Here is an 18,716-nt window from a genome sequence, read left to right as displayed (position 1 = left end):
AACCCCCAAACCCGCCACTTTATATTCGTAAAACTATCCCTTTCCCAAAGACCTGGGGACGGGGGGGAGTCAAAAGGTGGGCGTTGCAGAATTTTACAGTGCACTGCAAATTTAAGGGACAAATTCTGCTCTCAATTATTGTTCACTAATGTAAATCTGGAGTTACTTCACTTCTCAGTGTAAATGAGGGCAGAACTTGGCTCTTGCGTCTTTAACATCAAATTATAGATCTCTAATGTCTAGAAGGGATCATCTCATCCATAATATGTATAGATAGCTGTAAATACATGATACACTGACTTAAAAAATATATAGACTTTGATGGCTCCCAGGGTTGGTATTAAGACTCCAGTATGGTTAACTCCCATTTAAAAAAGAAATAGCCTAATTGGTTAGACGGATTGGCTGGATTTGGATGCTAGGGCCATCAGCAGAAAGGAAGAAGAAGACTGCTCTTTAATCCTCCTGATCATCCCTAATGCAGCTCCTTGCTTCTACCCTCTGTTCACCTCTCATCATTTGTCCTCTCTTCACGGTCCTCAGCTACAAGACAAGACACTGCTTAAAACTGCTGTGGAGCCAACTGCTTGGCCCATAGCACTCGGCTGGCTGGACACACCTTTAATCAGCACCTTCCTTCAGAGCGAAGTGTGGAACAGGTTAGAAATCCTACACACATCACCCACCATGCTTCCACTAAGTTTCATTCCAGAAGCAGCATCCTCCACTGAGTAATCATCATGCAGCAGCACTTGCCTCCGCCCAACCCCCAGTAGCAATTTCCTTCCAGAAATACATCCCAACTCCTTCCACCCAGCACAACCATCCACTCAGCAGCAGCCAGAAGCACAAAGAAGCACCTGTGCCCCCCCACCCCCACCCCCTGCCCCATCCACCCCTGTTTCTGAAATATACACCATCATGCTATCTTGGGGGCATTTGTGGTTATTAAAAGTAATCTCAATATTAAAAATGTGCATCTATAAAAGATAATGATCTTGGAAGCCCTGGCAAAAGTAAATATGACTGTTTTGGATCACAGGCAGAGAAAGTTTGTGGCTCCTAAGACTTCCTTAATTGTTTGATCTGGGATATGAATTAGGCCATAACTAGGTTACAGAATTCAATGGAGCAACTCAGTTCCTCAATGGTATAACTGAATTCAGAATCTAGACTACCCTCTATCCCCAAAATCCTTCATTTTAAATATAGGTTGGTAACTGGAAAGGTCCCAGTTAGAAAATGCCTAATATTTCTGGGTCCAGTCATTTCAGAGACTGAAAGGTGAAATGCCTGAAGTTTTGGAAGAAGAGTAGGGTCAAAGACCCATTACTCATTTGCAAAATTAAAAATGAATCAGGAGCTACACCCCACCATACATGTTTGTACTCCATGTTCTTTAACTTCAATGTACAGGATACCAGCAGAGTTCCAAAAGCGTCTGCCCTTCTTATGTTCAGACTATGCTTACCTGTGCTCGTGGGGTATCATAGAATTCCATGCCTGACACTGGATGCCACTTTTGGTAACTGATATTGTTCCCTTGTAGTTTGCGCCTTTACCGATGATACAGTTTCTAATGTAGTCTGTTGGAAGACAATGGAGGGGGGGAAATAAGAACCTAGTGGAAAGTCTTGTTTACTTGTTGAAAATGAGAGCTGGTAAACATTTTTTGAACGAAAAGGATTTTTGTTGAAAAAGTAGCCTTTTTTTTTCCAGAAAAGTTTTTTGTTTTTTTTTCCTAGAAAGGCATACAGCTTTTTGTGCAAAAGCTAAAGAACAATGATAATGTCATGTCATAATTTTTAACGTTTCCACAAAGAAGTGCCTTTTTTTTCAAAATACTTAATCCTAAACATTATCAAAAATGCTACTGAAAAGGTAATTGAAATGTTTCATTTACCAAAAGCACATGCTGAGCACGTTCAACTCACACTGACATCAGTGACCCAAACAGGAGCAACACTAAATCCTATGGCAATAACCCACTGGATTAGGCCTTTAAATAGTAAAGTAAGCAGCAGTGCAATCCAGCACATAATATGCGACATAAATACCAAAGGACACAAAACTGAGGCTCTTACATATACAGTTCATCACTGAGCTGTGTATCTCAGCAAAGATAAAGGGTATCTTTTAAACAGAGAGTTTTAAGGCACAACACATCAGCTCCTCGAATGCACAAACCATCCTTTCCTCGGGTAAGACACACAGTCATAAAGGTCACTTGCTGACTCCCTTCTCCGTAGCACTGTGCTTGGGGAATAAATCAGTTACCTTTCTTTTCATATAGATCAAATGCATGGTCTTGCTTCTTCCTCACTCCATTCGTCATGCTATTGAAAGAGAACCAATGGCATCGTTTTGTAGCTTTGTCAAAAGCAAAGGCCCTGAAACGAAAATCTCAATGAGGAAAGGAATCCTACATGGTTTACAGCAATGATAGATGACACACCAATGAATATACTATGACAATAAATCCATTTTTACTGGGAAACGCACAGAAGCAGCCAAATTGGTATTTAAACCCATGACTGTGCTGACAAGCATACAGAAACAAAGAAATTAAGTGGTTGTGGTTGTAGCACTAAATACCAGTTTTGCTGCTTGCACTAATTTCAGGTTTCACTTGTCATTAAAAATCTCTATTTTAAAAGTAAGACTAATGTGGCTGAGGCAGTACATGAAGCCCCAGTTGTGCTCTTTTCTAAAAAAGACATTCCCTTCTACTATAAGAGGTGTGGAAAGAAAGAGGGGGATATACTGCATTGAACCGCATAGGCCAAATTCATTCCTCATATAATTAGATGCAATTCAGTTGACTTCAATTCAGTGGACTTACACTAGATATGAATGTGGCTGATGAAGTTGAAAATAATGACAATACCCTGTACCTAGACGAAATCTTCCACCCCAGGATCTCAAACATTAATTGAAAATTGCATGCCTCACAGGGGTGTAGAAAGTATTTCACTCATGTTTCTTAAAGATAAATGGAAGCTCAAAGCGGAGTCAGGAATATTATTGTTAATTATTACAATTATGATAATCCCTTTTCCTCCCATCCCTGTCCTTTGCTGTTGTTTCATTCCACTCCACTCCTGACTTCTTTGCCTCTTCTCTCCCACTGCAAAGTATGTCCCTCTAAACTCAGCCTCTTTCTTCTCCAACATTTGCTTTCTCCACTCTGCTTTGGTGCTACTCAGCCCTCGGCTCTCTGTGAGCTGAGGGGTGAAAACATTATCTACTATCTCATGACCAACCAGACTTCCTCTGCTACAGATTTGTCCACTCCTCCTTCAGTTCCACTTTATTCTTTCCCAAAATAGCACCATTTCTCCAGCTTTACTGACTCCCACTATTTCTGCAGCCTTATTAATAGACTTTAAAAATCTTGACTCCTTCCTAAAATCCCACATATCCTAATGCCACAAACCACTGTCTCTTTGCAAGATGTCATGGCCTTTTTCAAAGAAAAAATGTTATAAGATAAGATGCGACTTCTCACCCCTTCACCTTCTCCCCCATCACCACCACCACCGTTTCTCATCCCTTCTCTAACCACTCTACCTGTTCTTTGGACTCCAACCCCTCCAAACTGCTAACCTGAATCCCTCTGCCACTTCTTCAGCCTCTTTTCTACCCAGTTCTCCTAAAGATGCCATATCTGATCTCTTTTCTGACAAAAATCAACCATTGACCCCCATCTGCCTCTCCAAATATATTCTCATTTCCCTTCTTCTCTTCACTTCTAAACTCACTGAATGCATCATTTGCAACCATTTCCTTGAGTACCTCCTCCAGCTTCATCTTGGATATTTTCTAGTCTAGCTTTTGCCCTCTCCACACAAAGATTTCTAACAACCTTTTCCTGACCACATTTTCAGAGCTGTTACACTCCCCAAAATTATTTTTTATTATTATGATGATGATTGGAACTGACAGTGAACCAAAAAGTAAATTATTCTCACAGCTTGACTGGTCAATTTTATCTTATGTATATAGTCATTTTCATTTTTTATTGTCACACACTAGCACAATGCTGAGGATTGGGCTCCAAACTCTAAGGGGAAAGTTAAACATTGATTCTTTTAAATATTTATATTCATTTCTAAACATTTATTTTTCACTGGCATTAAAGAAATCCTGTTGCCCTCTGTGCATTTTATATCAATACTTAGGGCCAAATACTGTATCAATTGGCTTAGGGCCAAAACCCAGACGTACCAATTGAGGGCCCTGGATACATAAAATGAGTCCAGTTAATGCTGCCTGAGAGGGCTGGTTTCTGGGAGCCTAGGCAAGGCTTTTTCCTACAGTGCATGGAGCTGTGCATCATGGAAATCTTTGTCTGACACTGTGGAGGGGGGGGGGGGTGGTAGCCTAGGGAAGCAGTAGATGCTGGGCCTGTGGATCCATGATTAGGCAGATCTGACATTCATTCTAACTCAGGAAGCAAGTGCACATCAGAAGCAGGACAGTGCTGCCACTCTTCCAGCTGGATGCAGGATTCCTCCCGTCCCCCACTCCTCCCAAGCCCTTGTATATCTCCCCAGTACGCAGCCTTTTTATTCAGGCTGTGCACAAAGGAAAGGATTTGCCCCTGAATGAATGCAACGGCCACAGTCATGATGGAAAATCCTTCACAAATGAGAAAGTAATGAAAAAATATGAGCAGTTCTAGATTATTTTTCATAATGGATTAAAATAACACACATGTATTAACCTACTTTTCAGGACACAGCAGCCAGAGCAGCCACAACTCGTGAAAGCTTGAAGCAATTTTCTTGAGCAGATGTAGGAATTTAGCATTGTTCAAAGTCTGGCAGAGTTCAGAAATAATTTTTATATTATGCAACCTCAGTAATTTTATTGTGGGCCCCATTTCTGCACTCCTCCAGCTCAGCTCAATGGGCAGGATCCCATGCTGTCTTGAATCTTATGTCTGACCTGATCAAGTTCCCACTGAAGACAATGGGAGTTATGACTCTTACTTCAGTGGGGACAGGATTAAGTCCATAGCCATGTGAAAAGTGAGTGTCAGTTGGGTGCAAAATATTACCTACCATTCTCATCAGGTAGCATTTTACCCACCTGGCACTCATTTTTCACAGGGGCCAGAACTTGCACCATTGTTGGTGACTTTCGTGGGAGAAGGACCAGGGTCTATATGAGTATCTCTGCAAGGGAGGTTCTCTAAATAAAGCATCTGATTCTGGTCCCATTTGTAGTCAATAGTAACACTTCCACTGCCATCAGTGTTGGTGGATCCTATTTTCCAGCACAGGAGTTATCTGCATCTCTCCTCTGCAATCAGCATTGGCCTGCTAAACCCAGGGTTGTGAGTTCAATCCTTGAGGGGGCCACTTAGGGATCTGGGGCAAAATCAGTACTTGGTCCTGCTAGTGAAGGCAGGGGGCTGGACTCGATGACCTTTCAAGGTCCCTTCCAGTTCTAGGAGATAGGATAGGATATCATTTTCTTTCATTTGTAGTCACACCCATAGATTAATACAGGCCAGAGGGAAAATTCAGGTCCATTGCATAGTGGATAAAATACTGTGTTTTATTCCAAAAGAGAGTATAGATCAATCTTACTGTAGCCAGGGAAGCAATCAGCAGCAAGGTGTGTTGAAAAAGACAACAGGCACCTCAAGATATTTAATGCTCAGAGTTTCAATTTGTAATTATTATGCAGCCCAAAATGTTTGATCACATTGTACCAGAGATTCTACGTACATGCCAATGAACTTCAGCCATGCACTTAACTGTGTTCCAAGTGTGGAATTCCCACTGAAGTCAACATGAGTAACATGTAAAGGATGAAGGCAGAATATGGCTTAAAGTGGTACTGCAGCAGTGGAGCTGTAATGTACAACAATAACCATTTTAAAAGCAATGGAGAAATGGAGAAAACTCAGACACTCTTCTGTAATAACAACAAACCTAAAACAAGCCATCCACGTCTTAATTTGAGCACATTTCTTTAGATCTAGTATGCAAAAAAAATTACAGATTGCACTGGTAAAGAAATCCGAACTCCTCCAATTTCACGTTAAGGGTTTGAGAAGACCAGAGAATCTCTGATCACGAAGAGCAAGATCACAGCTGTCAAAACACAAACGTCAGGCTATACACTCTATCAAGCCCCAATGATGTGAAGGTAAGTGATGTGCTTGGCTAGACGTCACTTTAATAATGAAACAAAAATATTAGAGATGTAATAACTTACTTGCAAGGGAACGAAAAGCCTTTATTCCTGCTGCATCTCTTGGCACATTGCTCTGTGGTGTTTAACAACTTGGTTTTTCCCACTAGCGATAGGTCTGATCTAATTAGCATAGTCTCGCCTGTCTTTTTGAAGTCATGAAGAGCATTTCTCCTTTTCCCTTTGCCCTCTGTGGAAGAACCCAATAAGATAAAAGAAAAGACACACCTTTAAAGAGAGCAATCAAGATAATGATTTCACTCAACAATGTATGCAGTTTATTAAGAAACCAAACCCACATCAGCTCCCACAGCATGGAGGGGAAAATGTCACTTGCAGCCATTGATCTGCATTCATTCAAACACAGAGATCTTTTAAAAATACAGCAGATAACTTCAGTTAAACAATTGTATAAGACACTAGTCTAAAGAAGTAGGCAAGAGTCGGTGCCAGGAGCACATCACTTATATTTCAAGCTTTACTTTTTTCTCTCCTCTGTACAAGTTGCAGCAATGCATGTTACAAAAGATGCTCAGCAGCAATTAGATTATAAAAGAGGTTCACTAGAGCCTGTTACTTTTTGCAAATATAGACCACAGGCCTGATTCTTCATTACCTTGGACCATGTGTAGGTTATTTGTGCCAGTGCAAAGTGAGTTTAAAATGCTCCCAGGTCAGAATGGGAGCATTTTACATTCATTGTGCAACGGTGTAAATGACTAAACAAGAGGCAGGGCAGAAGAGAATCAGGCCCCATGTCTCAGAACAGACTTCTGCCAACTACAGGAGGGTTCCCAGGAGCCCCTGATTAAAAGTCCACCATCCCGTTATATGGAAGTCTATGATGAGCTCATTCCTTCACTGGATGCTGCTCAACCAACCATCCAAGAGACAGGGCTGGCTCTAGGTTTTTTGCTGCCCCAAGCAAAAAAAAATTTGGCTGCTTCCCATGCCAGCCCTGGGCTCTCCCCCTCCCCCCCTGCCCCCAACTGTACCCTCCTGCCACCCCAGCCCTGGGTCACTGGTAACTTACTCCCAGGGCGGGTCATTGAGCAGGAATTTTGGATGTGCACAGAACACAGATACGATTGGTTCCCATATGGTTACAGAACTGCAGTAAAGTGGAACAATTTTCAGCTTGTGTGACTGGAGGATATCTGGATGCATATTATAAGACTGTCCTACATAAACGAGAAAAAGTTGAGGTGCCTTTATTATTCTTTTGTTCCATTCTTTGTTTCTATGGGGAACGCACTATCACGGTCTTCCTTTTAAACAAATAAAACTAAAACTTAAAAAAAAAAAGCAATGGCTGTTGAAAATAGCAATTCCAGTCCTAATAACCACTGGGAAGCATTTCTTGCTCAATTCATTCTACTTTTTCTACAGCAAGTTACAGTGGATCAGTATATTTGATTTGGGGGAAATGAAGTAACAGCTGCCCAAATTGAGCTTGAGCACTCCTGAATTTTGAGGGTGTTCAAATCTGGAAGGCAGGTGCTAGATTCCCTTTCTGAATATTAGCTATATCTGGAAAGGAAAAGTCAATTTCTGCTTCCATGGCTCAGAAGTGGAAATCCTCCTAAGTGCCTGGTACTGTATCTAAAGCTGCCGAGGTCCAGAGCCTCCCCTCCCTTACTTTTCATTTTAAATTCTAGTGGGATCCACATACCTCCCTTGCTAGGCTTCAGATAGAGAGGTGCATCGTCCATTTAGTCCCCCCAATTCCTTCTTTGCAGACACAGCAGGGGTGCAGATAGGGGCCAGAGCTGGGGCGGCTGGGGATGCGGGGGGGGGGGGGGGGGGGAGAGCCCAGGGCTGGGGCAATACAGGGATGCGGGGGGGGGGGAGGGGGCGGCAAAAAACCTAGAGCTGGCTCTGTTCCTACCATTCACAGCAAGCTGCAGATTTCAGTTCCATGCGCCTTCCCCCACCCTTTCTTGTTGCTAGTGGCCAAGGGAATGCTGGGAAATGTAGTTCTTTCCCTGCTCCGGGGCTGGCTCTATAGGCAGGGAGCTAACCAAGGAACTACAGCTCCCAGGGCCCCCTGTTGGTTCTCGGCTCCCATGCTGGATTCTTGCGCCCCTTGCAAATCTGCCGCCCCAAGCAACTGCTTGCTTTGCTGGTGCCTAGAGCCGGCCCTGCCAAGAGATGAATTACCCCTTGGGCTCCTCAAAATAGTTTAAAGAGGGTTGGGTTGGTTTGCTTTTGCCTTTAGATCAGATTGCACCAAGCTTCAAGTATTAAAAACAGAATTCTCACAGAGAGGCCACCCCTCCTGCAACAAATCCATATAGAATCTTCACTCTGCCACCTCTCATTTCAAACTGCACAAGTTGAACAATGGAATATAGCTACATATATAATATATTCATTTATTTTTCAGAGACAAAATTACAGTCATTGCCAGTAATGGGCAGGTTAATATAGACTTCTTTTACTGGTGGTACTGATTACACTCCTGGGTTGTTGTTATGTGAAAAAGCTTTTGTTTAAAATGAAAATATTAATAGATTCCCTAGTTCCACACTTCTTTTTCTGCAGGAGCTGCATTCAGTGGACACAGAATTAATCACATGCTAAGGGGGAAAATTTATGGAGAGCCCCCTGTGTAAAAGCAGGCAGCTTAAATGAAGTTGCCTTTTCCACAATACGGATTCTAAAGTCAATGCACTGCAACACACATTTCATTCTCATGTGCCAGAACTAACACAGTAAAGTGATCCTTTTTAGCAAAAGGTGGTAAAATGTTGAAAATGCATATCTTATGAGATTTCTTTATTATTGCTGAATTATGAATTATATAGCGCCTGAGCCAAGATCTCTCTGACAAATGAAGGTGAGAATCCATTCAGCAATATCAAAGTATTTCTTTCCGGTTTCTGCTGATAACATTTCCCATTCTCTGATAAGTGTCATTATCATAAATCCATATGATAATGGGCTCTTAAACTGTCACTAGCTAGCATGAGAGAGCTGGATACAAAAGTGAAGTAGCTTAGCTCAGCCTAAAAGTACTGTAACATTGTTTTATTTTTTTTAAATGAACAGTTGTCCAAAGAGGATTAAGAGTTTGATCCAGCAATTTCTAACAACCCGATTTACTTTAGATCTTAAACAACTACATTCTGTGGCCCTGATTGCAATGCAAGAGGAAAGGATCAAATTAATCCTTTGTGTAACTCCATTACAGCAAACAGAGCTATACCAGAGATGAATTTTAACCATGAATGCTTATCATTCTAGTAATAAAAAAAAAAAACAGAACTTTTACTTTAAAAATAATAAAACAGATTTATTGCGTAATCTTAAACAATTCTCAAGAAATGTTCTCTATTAGATTAGGGCCTCTCAAACGCTGGGCTGTAATCAGTAAATGATGTACGGCATGTAGGATGGTCACTGATGCATCTCCAGAAAACAGGACATCCCCTCAGTTGCCCCACCTGCCAGCATGATTTCGCACACACCCTGCGTGCAAGTCTCACCAGTGAGGACAGAGTGTCATGCTCTGTAAAATGGTGCCCTCTGTGCATGATAGCAGATAAAACCACTTCCAGTTTTTTTTCAGTACTCGATGTGGACAAACCATACACAAACAGGCCAGTCCATCTTAAAACTGAATGAATGGCTTGCCTAGCCACATGTAATTACAATTCATCCCTACTCTCTAAACTCTGAGTAACCAAAACTTCTGGTTAACTGAGAACGGCTTATTTCCTCTTGTTGCCTATACTGAAGAATGTTTTTTTACTGAGCAAGTCAGAAATTTATAACTTGAGTAGCCCTGACGATCCACAACGCTGAAGGTGAGTTTTGCAGGAGCAGCGCTACATAGTTCAGCAGAATTGTAATCATGCAGTGCTTAGATACCTCAGAAGTAAGACCCTACTTGAATTGCGGGATGATTGTCAAAAAATTGCGGCTGAGTTGCGGACAAGCCATGCAAAATTGCGGAAAAGTAATAATGGACCTTATTATTTGCAGTAATAAAGTCCATTACTTTTCCGTGATTTTCTGGTTAGCTACCCAGAGCTGAGAGCGGGGGCTCCCACTGTCGGCCACCAGGGCTGAGAGTGGCTGCGTGGGGCTGAGAGCAAAAGTTTCTGCTCTCAGCCCTGGGGTGGCCGGGGCTCCCACTGTCTGCCCCGAACAGGGCGAGGCTCCTGCTGTCAAAACTGCAATGGAAGCCTAATACTGCGGAATCCTCAATTTCCGCAATATCGCAAGTAAAATAGGGCCTTACCCATAAGCTTAGTTTCAGTCTTCTACAGCAGTGGTTCTCAAAGCCGGTCCGTCGCTTGCTCAGGAAAAACCCCTGGCAGGCCGGGCCAGTTTGTTTACCTGCCGTGTCCGCAGGTTCGGCCGATCGTGGCTCCCACTGGCCGCAGTTCACCACTCCAGGCCAATGGGGGCTGCGGAAAGAGGCGCAGGCCGTGCTGGCCGCTCTTCCCACAGCCCCATTGGCCTGGAGCGGCGAACCGCAGCCAGTGGGAGCAGCGATCGGCCGAACCTGCAAACACGGCAGGTAAACAAACTGGCCCGACCCACCAGGGGCTTTCCCTGAACAAGTGGTGGACTGGCTTTGAGAATCACTGTTCTACAGCTTACCTTCAATAGACAATAAGATGTTGTGTTTTGGTTTGTTTTTGATTTTTTGTTTATTTAAACAAGATAACTATCTCCTGTCAGTCCTCTTGTTGTAAAATCCAGGTGTAAACAAGGCAACCTCAACATAATGGTAGTTTTACTTCAATGTAGCTTGTGGAGGTAAACCTAGGGGGCAGAGGAGGACCTATGGATTACCTTGACCATCTACATGAAGGTAAAAACAACGAGGAGTCCTTGTGGCACCTTAGAGACTAACAAATTTAAAGCTACCTTGTCTACATTAGGATTTTACAATAAAATAGCTATCTCTTTATAAAAAAAAAAAAAACACCTTTTTTTCTACTATAGACACAGCCATACAGTACACAGCCATAGAGTAACTTCAGACTTGTAGAGCAAAACTGAAGCTCTCCAGCAACCTCCATTTAGTCAAATCTCCAGTTTTTACTGAGTTTTCAGATGTCCTCCAGGGTTTCTGTAAAATGGGGGTTCATGATTCTACTTGAGAATGTTGCTAATTCTTATGACTTTATTTCTTCCAAGTTGTAATGAAGAGATACTTCAGAGGGTAAAATCCTCCACACTACTACATGCGGCAAGGCCATAGATACTGGAGATCTACACATATTTCCATCAATAGGCAAACTAGACCAAGTCATTCAAAAATGTCAAGAATATTTTGATCCACACTTTGGAAAGGCACATTCTCAATACAAGACACCAGCTGCCGGGTGAGACCATTGATCATTATATGAACGATAGTGATCACAGACAGAAGTAATAAAACTAAGTCACCTGACTTTGAACAGTTAACAGATGGACTAATTAGTGAATAAATTATTTGTGGTATTACTGATAACCAGTTCAAAGTAAGATTAAGAAAAGAACTTAACTTTGCAAAGAACAGTAATTAAATACAGGGCTAATGTAAACTATGCTTCCCAAATGAATGGAGAAGCAAGCAATGAAAGGACTGAACTGCATCTAATTAAAATAAATGTTCACTGAGACACAGAGGCAGAATAAACAAATGGCAAAGATTATATTTGTTTGGAATAAATGTGAAAACAACCACAGTATATCATGCAAATTATCCAACAAGAGAGCAACCATTCTGCAAGAGAATGCCACACACAGTCCAAATTGCAAAAGAAATACAAAGGCAAAATATGTTAACAAATATACAGCTGAAGAAGAAAGCCAAATGGTGATGATGTAGAAACAGAGTTTCCTGGTTAAGTCTCAATAACATTTACAGTGCAAGTGTAACCCACACACCTCCTGGGCGTGGTGTTCTGTCCCATTTAGTGGCACCGAGACCACTTAGAGAGAGAGATTAACGAGTTTGCTCTACAGCCTTAACTAATAAGCAGTTGGCTTTTAGCTCATGAGGTAGAGGCTCATGCACTAAGCTCCAGAGGTCCCCAGTTTGATCCCGCCCATGTCGGTGTTACACAAGATTATGCAAAAGACCAATTTCTGACAAAGGAAATAAATGACCAAACATAGATTTCAAAATAGATACTGCAGCTGAGTGCAGTATATACAGTGATAGCACACTGTTAAAATAAAAAAGCATGTTTGAGAATGCACACAAAATGAGCCCATGTAGCAAAGCCACACTGACATGTTTATATAAGAAGAGATAGCAGTCACTAGAGTTTGAAACTATGCAACACAAATACCATACTTGTATTGAAGAGCAGTGTGCAAATACATATGATCAAATGGGTGTAGAACTAGTCTACAAAACAGGATAAAAAAGATATTCTTAAAGAATTCAATGAGGTTTATAAATGGACTAGAATCTACGAGGATATTATACATCCTGGGTATATCATATATTAATACAGGTTCCAGCATGCCAACACAAATACATATAGAAAGTAAAAGCTAAATTTAACCAGCAGCAAAATTAGACATTATTGAAAGAATTCTGACAACAACCGATTGGGTTAACAACATGGTCATCATAATAAAATCAAACATGTTAAAGATTTGTGTAGAATCAACAGTTTTTAACAGTGTCATCAAACATAGTTTGAGAAGGTCATTCCAGGACTACTAAATTCAGGTCTGTTCAGTTTTGGATGTAAGCCACAGTTTTTGGCAGACCCAGATCAACAGAGAAAGTATAATATTGGCCTTTTCCTCATCCCTTTTGGTAGATATGTTTAAGTGACTTCCCTTTAGAATTACTTCAGCACTAGAGACGTCCCAGAGCTTTGTGTGTATTGATGAAATTAATAATTGCCCATGACTGCTGGTTTGGGGCAAAAATGATCAGCACAAAGAGAAGTTGCATAAAGTTCTGCAATATGACAAAGAAAAAAAACTTTAAATTGAATATGAAAAAAATGACAGATTGGGTTCAGTGAGATTAGTTATGTAGGCCACCAGCTTTGTGAAAAAAGGGTTTGCCCAGATCCAAGAAAACAGAGACAATTGTACAGATGGAAAGTCACTAAATAAAACAAGGAGGCCATACAGAGATTCAGCCCTAGCTTGTCACAGTTAAGTGCTTCCCTCAGAATGCTGCTTGAAAACAATACAGAATGGCACTGGGATCATTTTAATTTCCAAAGTTTTCTCTTAGCAAAAAAAGGTACTGACAAAGGATAGGTGCTTCTGTAACAACAATCTGGAAAAAAACAAACATATATGTTTTGTCCTTATTTTTGTGCTTTACAGTTGCTTTTTAGGCCAGTTGTCGAGATGGTGGGAGAAAGGAGGGAGGCTGTTTTTTGTTTAATGTTCATTGCTATTGTTTATTTTACCAGTGACTCCTTCCTACAACAGGCACCCCAGTAGCAGGCACCAGGATTAACCTTTTATTAGAAACCTAAGTTTCAAATTCAGTAAGTCCTGTCCTCACAACTCATCTGTACCAAAGCCCATTAGACTAAAGATAATGGTGACAGCAGATAATGTGTTCTAAAGTCAGATGGTATATACATAAGGACATCCCTTCTTCCAGGAAAAGGTTATCTGCTCAGCAGGATGCTGGGACAGACTAGAAGAACTGACTGTTTGGCAGCATGTACTCTGACCGGCTGTATCTAACCTCTGACTACAAAACGAGTCTTTTCTTTTGAGATCTGTAGCCTTCAAAGCACTGTATTTAACACAGAAATAAATCCCCACCATGTCACACTACCGTCCACAGTGAAAGCAACAATCTTTACAAGCATTTGGTGTTTCTTTCACCTCCAGCAGTGTGTTGTGTACATTCTTCTGGAAAAGGAGCTTGGTGGTTGCTGGGTATGCCAGGCAATGGGAAAAGATGCAAGGAAGCCCACCTCCCCTGTTCTAGAAAATCCCTGCATACTGGGCAACCACAGAGCGGCTGGGGAGCAGAGCCACAGCTCCATGCTAGCACTGGCCTCCCCCAGATGAGGTGGGAACATGACCCACCCCTTTTCATGCTTTCTAGAAGACTTGCTCAGGGACTGCAGACAGTGTGTACTGCTCCCATTTAGAAGATGGCAAAGCTGTCGCTGTAATGTGTTCTTCCTGAGTGACCCAGGAGGAATTCTGGCTATGTTGGTCCTCCTGATGTTGCTACTGCAGGGTAGCCCCACAACGTGAATGCTGGGGGAGAAGTACAAGACTCTAAACCCACCCTTACAAACAGAATTGTAAAACTCCTCTGCAGGGTCCAGAGAGAGTGCCATTGAGTTGACTGCCCTCCAACTATGGTAGGACAGACCCATGTCTCCTGATTTCCAATCCTGTATCATCCCCACAAAGCCATCCTTCCTCTCCTTCACAAGGTTTAGAAGGACATAAATTGCACATAATACTCAGAAAGAAAGAAAAAAGGCTCAGAGGAAAGATGTCATCCTCTGGAGAGAGAATGCACATTTCCCTCCCAACTCTGGCCTCAGTTAAAGTATTATCTTAATGAAAGATAAGCTTCTCCACTAAGAGGCTTTTTTTTCTTTGATTTCAGAGCACATTTTCCCAGTTTTTATGCAACATCCTAATCTCAAGTCTTTTTATTCTATTTTTCTCTGGTTATGTTGCTCACAAAAATGATATTAATGGAAACAAAAAAAATCTGTTAAGTAGGGTAAATTCTGTACTGCATGAGAGCAAAACAAGAAGCCATTGGCACTCTGCGCCAAATGGATTCCATTAACCAGAAAGAATACAGTCTTCAAAGTGGCAGAGTTTTCCATTGCTGATGACATATAATATAATGAATATTTACAGCTAGGGAGGGAAGAGAATAAATCACATTAGATTTGTAAAATATATGCAGTTATGCAAGCCACATGGACACACAACACTCCTATGGCTACCAATATTTGTATAAAGCATTTTTAGTTAAAAAAACAAAATGCTCTCCCACATCTTGTACTACACCTGCACTTCATATTCTTTTCATCTCATGTGACCTACAGAAAATGCTGTGAAACTTGGTTTTAAGAAAAATGGTAGATTAGAGTACGGTGACCAGACAGCAAATGTGAAAAATCGGGATGGGGGAGGGGAGGTAATAGAAGCCTATATAAGAAAAAGACCCAAAAATCAGGACTGTCCCTATAAAATAGGGACATCTGGTCACCCTATGTTAGAGACCTCTTCATGTGAAAATTTGATGCGTTTTTATAAATTTTTCATTCCCACGTGCTAATTTGTGATCCTGGTTCAAAAAATGGGGGTCATTTTAGTTCAACAGCTTTTATTGAGCTAAGCAGTCTGTTTTTTAACAGAGTAAAAGACATACTCACTGGGAATACTGGGATGTTATTAAGAATATCTAAATAGGCTGAATATCGGGGGGGGGGAACTTCCTGAGGAAAGTTATTAGCTTATAGAGTAGTCTCTCAGTGTAAATGATAGATACCTACAGAATACTGCCAATGGACAACTGGCTAGTAAGAACTTCACATATTTATCTCATTCATCTATTCTTATCTTATTATTTATATATTTAAAAAGAATCAGACCTCTCATAATGGGCATTGCTGGCTCACGTCAACACGTTCTCAGTAATGTATTCTTCACTCTCTCTCTCTCTATCCACTGACGTATCCTGACTTCTGAGTGCTGCAAGTCAGAGACTCTTATGTTCATACAGAACCTAGCATGTTGGACCGCCAAGCCTTATTTGGGCTTATAGGTACAACCATAATACAAATAATACATAATAAAAGTAAACCTCATAGCTTGACATATTTAACATCAACAGAATAGGGACATTCATACATTAGCAGGGAGGTTGATCTGAAGATATAAGAAGTCTCCTCTATCTCTAAGTTTTAATACACAAGTCAAATAGCTTCATTTCTGAAGAGTTTCTAATGCATTTAATATACAGTATAAAGAATATTTTTTTCAGATTGTACAGGGCCTCTTAAAAATCCCCAGTAAAATAAAAACCTCAATGGAGAAATTATTCAAGGAGACGTCTTAGTATATGAAAAAAACAATATATTTTAAAAATTATGGCACAATTTTCCCTCATGTATCTTGTTCTCACAGGAATTTCAAGTTTGGCCTTTTTGATGAAACTCATGGTCTTCATGAAAATAGGAATAAAAAAAGCAAAACAAACAGAGTCACGGCACTGAGCTGTCCAATGGTAATGAGTGGCAAGACTCATCTTCTTGGTCCAATAGGGTGGATGCAATATTAAAGTGAGGGCAGAGGGGTTGGAAGGGGGATGAAAATGGAGAGCTGTTGCTGAGAAATGGAAAAGTCACCATTTTTTCAAATTGGGCGCAGCTCAATGGCATGGAAACTATGAGGCACATGCGGGAAGGAAATAGTACAAAAAAGTGTACTAACATGGGCCTATACCAGAACACCTGCTGAGTAAGCCCCACAATACTTGAAATCAATGGGAGTAGAGGGCACACAGCACTTCTCATGAAATGTTCAGCACCTTACAGAATTAGGCTCTTATCTTAGAAGAATATGACAGGATTAATTGAAAGTGATACCATCAGTATATTTGTGACTTGCACATTCAAAACACAAAATAATCCTGTTTCAAATTATTTGTGCAATTCATTATCACTCTTTTGTATTTAAGAAGACATTGGATGCCTCCTGGAGATATATCCCGGGATCACGGAATTGAGCCCCAGGTCAAGGCAGCCAGCGAGTTCTTGAGATTATCTGTACTTAGACAGGGGGTTCCCTGTGTAAATCCTGCTTACCCATTACAAGCCTTTGGGAAACAGCAGCTGCTTCCTCCAAGACACCACAGTGCAACTGCAGTCTATAAAACAGGTAGTTGTGTATTATGCCTTCAGAACCTGTCCCACAACTCCAGGCTCTCTGTGTGTGTCTGTGCTGGACCTCCGCATTGTTTATCTGTCCTCCTGCTCTCTGCAGGTATATTGCCCACTGCTGGCAGATCTTCTCCCTGAGCTGCATGTTATCTTTTCCTTCTGTCTGTCTAGCAGAGTAGCAGTCTGTCCTTCACTGCTTTGGGGACGGAAGGAAGGAAGGAAGAAATGAAGGAAGGGAAGGTGTGTGGAAATCTTTGTAAAACATTTTTCCTCAAGTGCCTCACCAAAGAGCCAATAGGAATGCAAAGCCAGTCCCTCCGCTATCAAAAGGAGCACGTTAGGAAATAAATTCAACTAGACAGCTTCCAAGAATTGATTGCTTATTATTGTTCAATCCTAGCACCTTCCACGCCCCCAATTTCATCAGGAACTGAATTGAGACACTAATTAAATTAGAATTAATTCAAGCTTAGAAATAGCATATTCCTGCTGCTGAATGTGCACAAAGACATGCCTGCTATTTGGACAGTGACTCCAAGGCACATACTATCACATGTTTTGGATGTTCGTTATCTCACAGTTATTTAATCTATTACTGTGCAATAAAGTACAGATGTTTCTTCTTGCCCTGATAACAGCTGAGAGTTCCAAGAAGCAATCATGAAATACTGTCTACCATTTTTAGTTCATCCAGCTCCCTGTCTGTCCTGAGACACCCCTAAATATGGGGATGAGTGAGAAGGTAATGGTGGCTCAGAAGCCCAGAACTAAACCACACATACAGGCTGTTTGTGCAAAGAATATACACAGAAATACACAAACACGATGAAAAATAATTGGCACAGATAGTATAATATTTCATACACTACTGCCTTTCACACCAAAAGATCCCTAGTACTCAGAAACTATTCTCCAGCAGAAAGGATAAGATCCCTTCTCCCTCCAGTGCAATCTGTGTGCAGCTTTCAACTTGCCAGAGCAGAAGGATTGTTCCACTAGAAGTGACACTTGGTTTGCAACTCACCATTTGTGCGCTGCAACCATCTGGGAAGGAGTAGGTAGGTGTGTTTGTTTTACTGAGGTAAGGATGGTGTGGGTGGAGATTTTTCTACTTTCTCTGTATCCTTTCCCAAAGGTTTGTAAATAGTGCACATTTCCACCCAACATAATAAATGGGAAAAGGAAAGAAAAGGGTGCAGAAAAGGGAGATCGCTGGCAAAGTGAGAGAAAAAACTAACCTGCCAAAGGGATGGTGATGGGAAGCAGCAGCAGCAGATGGAGCAGCAGGACCGGCAGGAGTTTGTTGGCCCACATGCTGCCGCTGGGCTGCAGGGAGGAGGAGAGGAGATGGCTCGTGGAAGGACCCCAGTGCACAGTCGGTCACTAGAGGAGGCTGAGTGAGCCGCGCTGCTTTTTATTGCGATGATCTAAGTTTGTTGTGTGATTAACTGGAAAGATCGGAGTCCCAACTCCCTCTTACGGTAAGAGATTGTTTAACAACATCCCCTCTGCCTCCTCTCCCCCTCCCCTGCACCCAGAAGGAGCTGCCTCCTTCCCTCCCGCCAGCCAGCCGCCCGGCAGGCAGCAGGCAGCTCCTGCGGCAGAGGGGTGCAGGGCGCCCAGGCGAGCTGCATCGCCCGGTGCAGGGGGGCT

The 18,716-nt window shown here is 41.7% G+C and overlaps 1 protein-coding gene across 2 annotated transcripts in view; it reads right to left on the bottom strand.

Moving 5' to 3' along the window:
* Positions 1–18,509, bottom strand: part of HGF (hepatocyte growth factor) — a 76,433-nt gene extending 57,924 nt beyond the window's left edge. Inside the window, exons 1-4 of one of the 2 annotated variants that reach the window (XM_024114760.3) lie at positions 18,302–18,509; positions 6,232–6,397; positions 2,278–2,390; positions 1,472–1,586 (exon numbers count right to left, since the gene is read on the bottom strand). In XM_024114760.3, coding sequence (XP_023970528.1) covers positions 1,472–1,586; positions 2,278–2,390; positions 6,232–6,397; positions 18,302–18,377 — 470 coding nt within the window. In that variant the 5' untranslated portion in view covers positions 18,378–18,509. The remainder of the gene's footprint in view (positions 1–1,471; positions 1,587–2,277; positions 2,391–6,231; positions 6,398–18,301) is intronic. The other variant, XM_005296964.5, reaches the window with a different exon arrangement.
* Between the last annotated feature and the right edge of the window lie 207 nt (positions 18,510–18,716).

Source organism: Chrysemys picta, chromosome 1 (genome assembly GCF_011386835.1).
Source record: "Chrysemys picta bellii isolate R12L10 chromosome 1, ASM1138683v2, whole genome shotgun sequence".
NCBI lineage: Eukaryota > Metazoa > Chordata > Testudines > Emydidae > Chrysemys > Chrysemys picta.
Note: the sequence above shows the minus strand (reverse complement) of the source record. Positions and strands in the feature narration are given on the sequence as shown.